We start from the raw sequence: 10,000 nt of genomic DNA, 5'->3' as shown, positions 1-10,000 counted from the left end.
TCCCATTAGCTGTCCACCACTGAAGAGGGATGTTTTCTTTGGTTTGTTTGCCATTTTGACTTATGATTTAGCACAATCCAACATTACACTCAAACACCTTCCACTCATGCAGTCACCTATGCCCTGATTGATGACTACACATGCCATGGACATAGACGGATTATGACATGAAGGGGCCCTGGGCCCAGACATGTAAAGGCACCCCCCCCCACCTGTTTCATTTAGCACATTTTTGAATTTGCCCAATGAGACGGCACCCAATTTGCAGATGATTTGAGAAAACTCATAATAAAAGCAGCTTTATTCAGCTCGGTTTTGACTCGAGGGACTTCAACTCTGTGGGGAGGACTTGCTTTTTGGATTTCTCCCCAAAAGAGCTGAAGGGCCCATGTTGCATGGAGTACTCAGCCCCTCTGAAGTTCTATAAACACTCACTTAAAAACTACAGGTATCATGATTGTTTCTTTCTTGTGACGTCTTCAAAGTGAATGTTTGAGCTATAGCTTCAGTTTTTCAGCAGGATTTTTGAGTCTCTGTTATTGAATGAATGACTAAGCCTTTTGACTATGAGACAAGAAATGCAAAGGGCCCTGTGAGCTCTTGGGCCCCTGGGCCTGGCCCCTGGGCAGACCCGTTCAGTAATATGTCTTTGGCCATGGATTATGGTCACAGCACCCTGAACACGCCCGATCTGGGAAGCTAAGCAGGGTCGGGCCTGGTTAGTAACCGCATGGGTGGCTAGGAGCAGGTGTCGTCCTGTGTGGCGCTGATTGTGGTGTGTTGATCAGTATGTGCTGTTGTGGTGTCCTGCATGGCACTGATTGTGTGTGTGTGGGTGATCGTGAAAAAACACACCCAGTCTAGGAAGCTAAGCAGGGTCGGACCTGGTTAGTACTTGGATGGGAGACTGAGACTGAGACTGAGACTGAGTCTGTGTCCCCAATTTGATCCCAGTTCCCGAAGTGTCATTGAGCACAGTGACAATGAACCCCAAAAGTCGCTCATGTGTGACACGGTGGTGGTCTCAGCACTGTCACCTCACAGCAAGAAGGTCTCCTGGGCCTTTCTGTGTAGAGTTTGCATGTTCTCCCCGTGTTTGCAAGGGTTGCCCCCCCCCCCCACCAAAAAAAGGGCCCACTGCCCACTGTGGTCCACTTCATAAAAATATGAAACCTTGAATAGTATCATGATCATCATCCCATGCAGCAGTGTAACCTTCATCATCCTCATCAACAACATTGTCATCTCTCTCTCACCTGGCAGATCTCAGACACCTCAGACTTTGTGATGTATCCGTTCTTGTCCACGTCAAACAGCGAGAAGGCCCATTCCAGCTTCCTTGTGGTCTTCCCCGTAGAGGTCATATGCAGAGCGATGATGTACTCCTTGAAGTCTAGCGTTCCGTCGTCGTTGGTGTCGAAGGAGCGGAACACGTGGTGGGCGTATGATTTGGCCTCGCTGTCCGGGAAGAAGCGATCGTAGATCTTCTCAAACTCCTCGGGCGAGATGCGACCGGTCGGGCATTGCTTCTGGAAGTTCTCGTACCACTGGCACAGCTCGGTCTCTGTGAACTTGGTTTTCATCTTCAGATCCTCCAGGATCTCCTTGGACATGGCGCTACTTTTGGTGTTCCCCATGGTGGTGACCTGTAGGATGGCTTCAGAGTTCCTCTCGCTCTCTGGGTCGTCTCTGGCCTCCTCTGTCCCTCGCTTCTCCCACTTAACGCTGTCCCCTGAGGTGCTGGTTCTCCTGAGGATCTCTGGTATCTCCTCAAGGAACCTCTTCTTTCTTTATGTCTCCTCCGAACGTCCTCTCCTTACAGCGACTGTCCAGCCAAGCCTCCTGTCCAAAAGTAGTTATCGTCAAATAGATCAAACACATGTAGACCTCGACAATAATGTGACGACTGCATACAACCACTGTAGCCCCACCCACAAGCCCGCAGCTGACTGAAGAACAAGATGAGTGTGAGCGCAAAGAGGAGGACCTACTTGTGCACGCTGCAGAGAGGATGAAGAGGGCTAGGGATGATTGACTTTGCAATGGATGAAGGAGGGAGGGAGAGAGAGAGAGAGAGAGAGATGAGTAGGACAGGAGGGAGGAGTTAACATCAGTCTGGGTTAAGTCACTTAACGCAGGACAAGGCGGCTGAGCTTCTGAGCCAGATGAATAGTGGGTTTAATCTTCATTAGTCCTCTCTGGTCTTCCCTGGGGCTAGGAGACATGGAAGGATAGGAGACATGGAAGGATAGGAGACATGGAAGGCTAGGAGACATGGAAGGATAGGAGACATGGAAGGATAGGAGACATGGAAGGCTAGGAGATATGGAAGGATAGGAGACATGGAAGGATAGGAGTTATGGAAGGATAGGAGACATGGAAGGCTAGGAGACATGGAAGGATAGGAGACATGGAAGGATAGGAGACATGGAAGGATAGGAGTCATGGAAGGATAGGAGACATGGAAGGCTAGGAGACATGGAAGGATAGGAGACATGGAAGGATAGGACACATGGAAGGCTAGGAGACATGGAAGGCTAGGAGACATGGCCAGGGTGTCATTCACTCCAACTCTATATTCTCCGAGGACTACCTTTTTATTAACTATCTTTAGATACGGTATTGATGAGTGACAGTTGGTTGCTTGAACAAATAAACAAATTCCCATTGGTTGAGTATCAAAACCATCAGCTAATTCCTGTTCTTAAGCTATAAGAATGAGCAAGTGATGATTGAGGTTTAGGCTAGCTAGGGTTCTATCCTTTCATAATGGAATTTGAGTAGGTTTAGCTGACCAGTGGCCCCTAATGCCACGCTGCCATCTGTGCTGCTTTGCTAAACGGGCCAGTCTTAACTCAAGCCTGTCTCCTTCCTCCTGTGGTGTAAAACCCCCATGTTGGCTTATCTTGCATCGTAGCTTTGTTTGGCTGCTGTCTGTTCGGAAGGTCTGCTTCCTCCTTTGTTTTCACTTTGAGAGTTGGGTTGTGAATCACACGGCACACACACACACACACACACACACACACGCACTCACACAGACACACATACACACACGCACACACATACCCCCTCACACACACACGCATACACACACACTCACACACACATACCTACACACGCACACACACACATACCCCCACACACACACACACACGCATACACACACACACACACACACGCATACACACACACACACACACACACACACACACACACACACACACACACACACACACACACACACACACACACACGAGGCATGCATACATGCTCCAGACCATTTTAAAAAGACACCTCTTCACATCCTCAGATGTAACATGTTACAGTGAACGCCTGTTTCTAAAGGTCAGCCTTAGTACACTGAGCACCGACAGCAGAGAGTACACACAACATGTAGAGAGAATCACAACATGAGCCAGTACCTTTGTCATTATTTCACATGATTTCTTTCTTGACAGTTGTTAAACCCAACATTGAAATATGAAGCGTACAGCAATATTGCAAAGCGGCGTCCCTAACTTATAAACTTACATCAACACCAACGTCAGTGACATAGTTTGACAGTACAGTCATATTAGCTTATTAAGAAGACAGACCCCCCCCCTCTCCCCCCTAACACAACCCCAAACTGCATCATCTCATCAGGCATCTCATCAGGCCGCTCTGTCATCAACATACTGTCGGCTGTGGTCCCCTAAACCCAGCGGAACCTGCCAGCTCTGCATTATCAGCTAAGCCAATCAGGAACCTTGTTTGTAAAAGGGTTTCTCAATGATAGCCTATCAATTATTTAAGCTATTTTAGATTTCATGAAATATTCTAGATGTGTTGAGCACCATTTCTGTAGTGTAATGCAGAGGATAATGTGAAGGAAAGAGGGTGAAACGTAAGAAATATAGAAAAAACTGAGTCTACCTAAACAAAAACGGAGTCTGTACCTAAACAATGCCTTGGAGGGACACAGTCCAGGCCTCAGGGGAGGAAAGGAGGGAGGGAGAGAGGGAGGAGAGGAAGGGAGGGGGTCCTAGATAATGGGTCATAATGACGCTTAATGACAGACAAGACTTTCCGACTGAATTCAAAGAATGGCAGAAACAAACAAATGATCGCAACAATCATAACAACTGTGTCCGCCATCTTTGTAGGCCTTTGGCTGCGGCCCAGTTGATAAAGGAGGCAGCGATTCCTCCGCTCCCATATCTAGAGCGGCCCGCCGGAGCGAGGGTCAACATTCACTGAGACACCAAACTCCAATCCATGTGGACCTGCGTGTGAGGGAAGGGAATCACATTTTCATGAATCTAACGGATTTCCAACTAAGCTCCAGCCACTCGTTAAACCCTGCACACTTGGGTTCACATTAAAAAAAGGTGAGGCCATTTTCACTTTTCCCTAAATTTTTTGGTCAATTCATGTCTCTTAATGTTGTTTGTCTATATCAGTGAATTAGACTTTTTTTTGGTTTAGGGGAAATTCTGTCATTTGATTGGGCAAACTCCTGATTTTAGTTTAGAGGACAAGTGCCATTATATATAGTGGTATAATTCAGTTGATTCAGTAATATTCTTGAATAAATACAGTCTATATAAGAGCACAACCATCAGCACCATTTTGTCTGATTGCTGTGAGGTACAGGACTGGGCACCAACAGACGGAAAAAGACGACTGAATAACTCCATCGAGTGTTCAAGGATACACAGATAGGAAGATGACCACCATGGACACCCTCGACCCCTCCTCTCTCCCAGGGGCCACCAGCGCTGTGACCTACGACCCCAAGTCAGAGACAGTGGTCCTACCAGGAGGAGTGGTCTCTGTGACCGGCCTGGCCGTGGTCACCGGGGGGGCGGAGCTCTCCTGTGGCTCCTGCATGCTGGCGTTCGGCGTTTGGGGGACTTTGATTGGCCTGAGTGTCGTGGGTCTCGGACTGTGGGGCCAATCAATTCAGGCTAACGGCTCGACCTCACACTTCCTGAAGCTGGGATTGGTGATTCTGGCCGTCAGTCTGGGAACTGTGGGCGGCATCGTGGGGTTCCGTGTTCTGATGAAGAGGAGGAGAGATTTAAGGAGGCAGGAGAGGGAAGAGGGGAGGATGGTGCTCGTGGGGGAGAGCGGGAAAAGAGTGATAAAGAAAGTGACTGTGTAAGAGAGAGGGTGAATATAATAAAAGGATGAAAGAAAATGTTTTGAAATAATAGATTGTCGAAGGCTACTCTCTCTGCAACATCTTTATAAATATCAGATAACACAGGCATGTTTGAATGAGCCTATGTATGTGGTTCCTCTTACAATGTATTCTTGTTGAGTTTGGTGACTCCATCTATCAGTCTCCTTCAGTCATGGAGGAATTCAATTGGAAAAGGTGACGCGCTGTACAAGCAGTTTTTATAGGCTACATGATTTTTAATGTCTACTTTGTCTTTTACAAGGCGTAAGCCTCTGATAAAAACATGGTAGGCTACCGTGACATATGTGTGATAGGAACTAGGCAACTCATTCTCATTATGTCATTCAGTCATGCCAGGCTCATTTCACTATTCCAAGGAAATGCGTGTGCGCCCCCTGCTGGAGACAAACTGTAGCAGCTTGTGGACTTGGTTGCCACTGTCGAACATTGAGATTTTCCACAAGGAAACGCGAGTTCCCCACCAGTGTGAGATGGCCAGGAGGTAGGCTAAATTGATTGATAGCACAAATTATTACTGTTACGTTGCCTGTTACTATAAATAAATACATATTATGTATAGGTCATTATATGTATGTATCTATCTTCTCAAACATGATTTCCGGAGCAATTCTAGTCAGTGGACCACGTCTGTGCGTCCATCAGGATCGATCAGATAAGGTCGAGATGGGAACGATGACAAAACAAAAGTGTAGTTGACAAAAGGTTTACAAAACAAAAGTCTAAATGTCTCTAGCCAACTATGTGGTGTCTTTTGTAATGTGTATGACTGCCAAGAACGTCGGCTTGGAGACATAAGTTAAGTATGTGAAGTATTCAGACAGGTATTAGATTGGCGTGGCTCAGATCACCTGACGACCGTCAACTTTCAATGGTCACGTGTCATTATTCGAGTTACAGGAAACTTTTTTTCTCCTTTAGAAAACAAGAACTGCCCATATCCCGCCCCTCGGTCGTGACGATTGACTATTCTTGATCTCTCATTGGCTAGAATAACGGTTCGCTCATCCACATCGAAGCTAACCACGCCCCTTCTTAAAAGTCGAAACAGGACTTTGATATCGCTACTAAAGTAAACGACTGGAATTTCATCTGTTTGTGGCAATAATATAAACTTAATGTGAACTATGGCGTTACGGTGAGTTGCCCATGTGGAAGACATATAGGCCTAGAGCGAAATCGGTCTAGTTGTCAGTCTGAACTACAGCTAGTTAGCTTGGCCAGACCAGGATCTCAATGTAGGCATATCTTCTGTCACTCCGTTTTATTTATTTATAACTAAGTGTAAAACTTATTCCGGGTGGTTGCACTAATGGTGGTTTAATCTAGGGACAATATCGTTTTCGTGTTATATTGCGTTATCAATATTCTGTACTGCGTGTTCCTGTCAATCAATCTGTGTGTGTTTGTGTGTGTGAGGAGTTGTTTATTCCAATGAGAACTGCTGTTGGTCCAGTAGTGCATTTACTGGCGGCAATCATAGGCTTCCCATAGTCTATTGGCTGAAAAACGACTGATACTATAGGACCCAAACAAGCTTGGCCTTTCTTTGGGGTCAAAAGTCAATGGTTATGAGCTGCTTTCCAAGGCTAAAAGCCCAGATAATCATTTTGCACATCGTTCTGGTTGAACAACGCGTGTGTGTTTGACAGACAGACAGACAGACAGACAGACAAACACACACACACACACACACAATCAGGCACACCTGTCCTACATGCCTGTACTTGTGTACGTTCTCCCCGTGTTCGCAAGGGTTCCCTCCCAAAGAACCCAATAGGAAAAACATGCAGAAGAACAGATGCTCTTTAGTCCGGTCCCTGACCAGGACCTGGACTGAGCACTGGGACTTGGTCCCCGGGTGCCATGAACGATGGCTGCCCACTGCTCCTGGCTGTCCCTGGAGGAGGACGGCTTGGATGGGAGAAATGCAGAGAACAAATTCCCCCAGCAATCCCTGAAGATTTGTGTGTGTGTCTGTTTGTCTGTCTGTCTGTCTGTCTGTCTGTCTGTCTGGCTGGCTGGCTGGCTGGCTGGCTGCCTGACTGCGTGTGTAGATGAGCTGTTACAGACGACTAGCCTACTTAATCAAATACTGTAGAGTGTATAGTCAAATGAGAGCGGTATATTTAAGGTCCATTCATTTCAACATAGCGGACATTTATACCCTCAGTGAAAAGACAGAAACAGAAAACAAAACTTAACTGAACCCAGCACTAAAAGAGAAAAAGAGATTCCACTATTGGCTGTTGTGGTTAGCCCACATTCAGTAGAACCCCTCCATTTTCTCCACAGAAATTAGAACAACGACAAATCATGGCCGGTACGCTCTGTTTTTCAGAAAGGACACCAAAACACCCCCTGACATCATCATCCGGAGCCGCAGCTTATAAACCAGAGGCCGGTCTCTCTGTAGAGGTCTGTAGAGGTAGAGGTCTGTTAGGTTGAGCCGAAGACGGCGTGAGGATGGAGTGTGGGGAGACTATTGTTTGTGGAGCCGGGGAGCTGGAATTGGACCCCGACACTGTGAGCGAGGAGGCGGGAAGACTGTACTCAGAACTGCAGGTACTGTATGAAGCCTACTTTGCTCTTTTAACTAACTTACATTCAAGTAGTACAGCTAGTTGTACAGTCTGACAGTCCTGTGAAGTATGATTGTATCTATAAAGTAACATTTGAATGAAGCAACTACTATTTTGGCTGTTTTTGTAACCTCTTCTCTGGTACTGTGTGTGGGGTCGAAAAAAAGATTTTAATCTCAATGATGGCTATCTGGTTAAATATAGGATTTGATTGATTGGTTGATTGGTTGACTGATTGATTGGTTGATTGATTGGTTGATTGGTTGATTGGTTGATTGGTTGATTGATTAATTGGCTGTGTGTGGGGTCTGCGCTCTCCTCCAGACCGTGATCGAGACCCATGGGGCAGGCGTGGTGGAGTCCCTGGTGCCCATCCTGGTGTGGGTGCTGGAGAGCCTGGCCAGCTCCCGAGCCCAGCTGAGGGAGAAGGAGGACGAGGCGGATAGAGAGAGAGGAGAGAGACAGCAGCTGCTGGAGATATACCAGGCAGAGAAATCCCTGAGGAAAGACAGTCAGGAGGTGAGAGGAGGAGCGGGTGTTTGGGCTACGGAGGTGGGGTCGGTTCCAGTTTGACTTTTGAACAGAGAAAGAGGAATATTAGCAGCAACTAGTGGGCTACTGTGTTTGAATTGGTTTGGGGGGTTGTGTTCTCTTGTTTTTTAGCGGTATTTAGAACTGGACGACCAGATGGAACAGGAGAGGAGGACGATGAGGGGAAGAGAGAAGGAGAGAGAGCGCAGAGAGAGAGAGCTGGAGAGGAAAGCCAGGGAGCAGGCGGACCAGTGTAAGTTATGTAATTGGATGTCCATGACTGTCTCTCTTTCTTTTTTACCTCCATCTTTCTTCACTATTCCGTCACTACCTTGCTCTCTCATGTCAGAGGTTCACCCCTGTGTCACGTTGAGAATCTATACTAATTCCGTGTGTGCCGCTGCGACGTTGTGGGGTTTGTTTTGCCGTTGTTTTGCCAGTGGTGGCCTTGGAGGAGCAGCGAGCTGCTCTTAGCAGGGACCTGAGCTCCCTGAAGAACACCAACAACAAGGTCAGACAACCCGACTCGTATTTAGACTGGTCGAATCTGTTTGGGTTTCAAAACTAGTCCATTTGTGGATCAGTGGGCTTCATTCCATCAGTGCGTACAAAACATCTGTCTCTGCTTCTTTCTCTCGATCAGTTGCTCCTTGCATATCGGGATCTACAGGACAAGAAGAAAGAGGCAGAGAGAGAGGGACACCTCTCTCCACCAAGGTGGGTTGTCTCCACTTCTGTCCACTCCTTTTGCCAAATGCAGACGACTGTACATTCACCACATCTGTTTACATATGGCACTGATTGATGATGTCATAATGGGTCCTGTCTTCAGGACTCGGGGGCGTTCCAAGAGTTCCGAGGTTCCGTCCCCCAAGGCCCAGTCAGAGTCAGCTGTCACTGGCCAGGTAGGCTGACTAGACCGCCTATTCGCTTCTCTGCAGATTTGATTGGACTAGATATGTCACCGCTTGTTGCTTCTTCTTTTAGCCAACCAATCCAAGTACAGAGCTGCCCTCTGACCCCTCCCCTGTGGAAGAGCCAGCCAAGGACGACCAGGCGATTGACACGGACGGATCTGAGAGGCGTTCGTCCTTCATCAATGACCTCATAAGCTCCACCCCTGAACTCACTCAGTTTCACGGCCTGCTGGGTTCCAGGTAAGCTCTGCTGGTGCTGCTCAGCTGATCCACCGGAATCTTCTGGAGAAACGTGAGCATAGCTAGATTAATGAGAGGATTCAGGCTGTATGAATCAAGACTGAAGACTTTTCTTTTTGCTGCTGCTTTTTATTAAATCAAATAACTATTCATTCATACACTGCACTGTAACTTTTATTCCTGTATTTTATTTTTCCTGCATTTTGTTTTAAATGTCCTTTTTCGCATTTAGTTTTATATGACCTTTTATGTGTTTCTTGCACTTTGTCTTGACGCTTTTAATGTTTCATGTAGAGCACTTTGAATTGCCTTGTTGTTGAAATGTGCTATACAGATAAACTTGCCTTGTCTTGCCTATGAATGTATCTAACCACACCATCTTCCCCAGCACACCAGTCAAGGGCCAAAGCAACAAAGACCCAACCGACAAGTCCGGGACCAGTCTAGAGGAGGAGATGACTGAGATGGAGGGAAAGAGAGAAGAGGAGGGAGAGCAGAGAAAAGAGAAGGATGAGGAGGAGGGAGGAGAGAAGCAGGAGGACGAG

At 47.0% G+C, this 10,000-nt stretch overlaps 3 protein-coding genes across 3 annotated transcripts in view; 2 read left to right on the top strand and 1 right to left on the bottom strand.

Annotated features, from left to right (window-relative positions):
- The window catches only part of rcvrn2 (recoverin 2), a gene marked incomplete at its 3' end in the record, with an annotated part of 5,471 nt that extends 3,813 nt beyond the window's left edge, over positions 1 to 1,658 (bottom strand). The window contains exon 1 of the mRNA XM_084444596.1: positions 1,257 to 1,658. Within this exon, the coding sequence (XP_084300722.1) occupies positions 1,257 to 1,637 (381 nt within the window). The 5' untranslated portion in view covers positions 1,638 to 1,658. The remainder of the gene's footprint in view (positions 1 to 1,256) is intronic.
- Positions 1,659 to 4,708: 3,050 nt separating this feature from the next.
- LOC311314258 (transmembrane protein 100) lies at positions 4,709 to 5,435 on the top strand (the record flags this gene model as incomplete). Its single annotated transcript, XM_084444595.1, has 2 exons — positions 4,709 to 5,026; positions 5,430 to 5,435. 2 exons carry the CDS (start codon positions 4,709 to 4,711, stop codon positions 5,433 to 5,435), a joined length of 324 nt encoding a protein of 107 aa, XP_084300721.1.
- Positions 5,436 to 6,235: 800 nt separating this feature from the next.
- The window catches only part of LOC311314257 (C-Jun-amino-terminal kinase-interacting protein 4), an 18,519-nt gene continuing 14,754 nt past the window's right edge, over positions 6,236 to 10,000 (top strand). Inside the window, exons 1-9 of the mRNA XM_084444594.1 lie at positions 6,236 to 6,323; positions 7,527 to 7,750; positions 8,092 to 8,286; positions 8,431 to 8,551; positions 8,739 to 8,809; positions 8,942 to 9,015; positions 9,131 to 9,203; positions 9,286 to 9,455; positions 9,844 to 10,000. The exon at positions 9,844 to 10,000 is cut by the window's right edge and continues 115 nt beyond it. Of these exons, the coding sequence (XP_084300720.1) occupies positions 7,652 to 7,750; positions 8,092 to 8,286; positions 8,431 to 8,551; positions 8,739 to 8,809; positions 8,942 to 9,015; positions 9,131 to 9,203; positions 9,286 to 9,455; positions 9,844 to 10,000 (960 nt within the window). The 5' untranslated portion in view covers positions 6,236 to 6,323; positions 7,527 to 7,651. The remainder of the gene's footprint in view (positions 6,324 to 7,526; positions 7,751 to 8,091; positions 8,287 to 8,430; positions 8,552 to 8,738; positions 8,810 to 8,941; positions 9,016 to 9,130; positions 9,204 to 9,285; positions 9,456 to 9,843) is intronic.

Source organism: Borostomias antarcticus (genome assembly GCF_949987555.1).
Source record: "Borostomias antarcticus genome assembly, chromosome: 10".
Classification (NCBI taxonomy): domain Eukaryota; kingdom Metazoa; phylum Chordata; class Actinopteri; order Stomiiformes; family Stomiidae; genus Borostomias; species Borostomias antarcticus.
The sequence above is the reverse complement of the archived record's forward strand: the minus strand, read 5'-3'. Positions and strand labels throughout refer to the sequence as shown.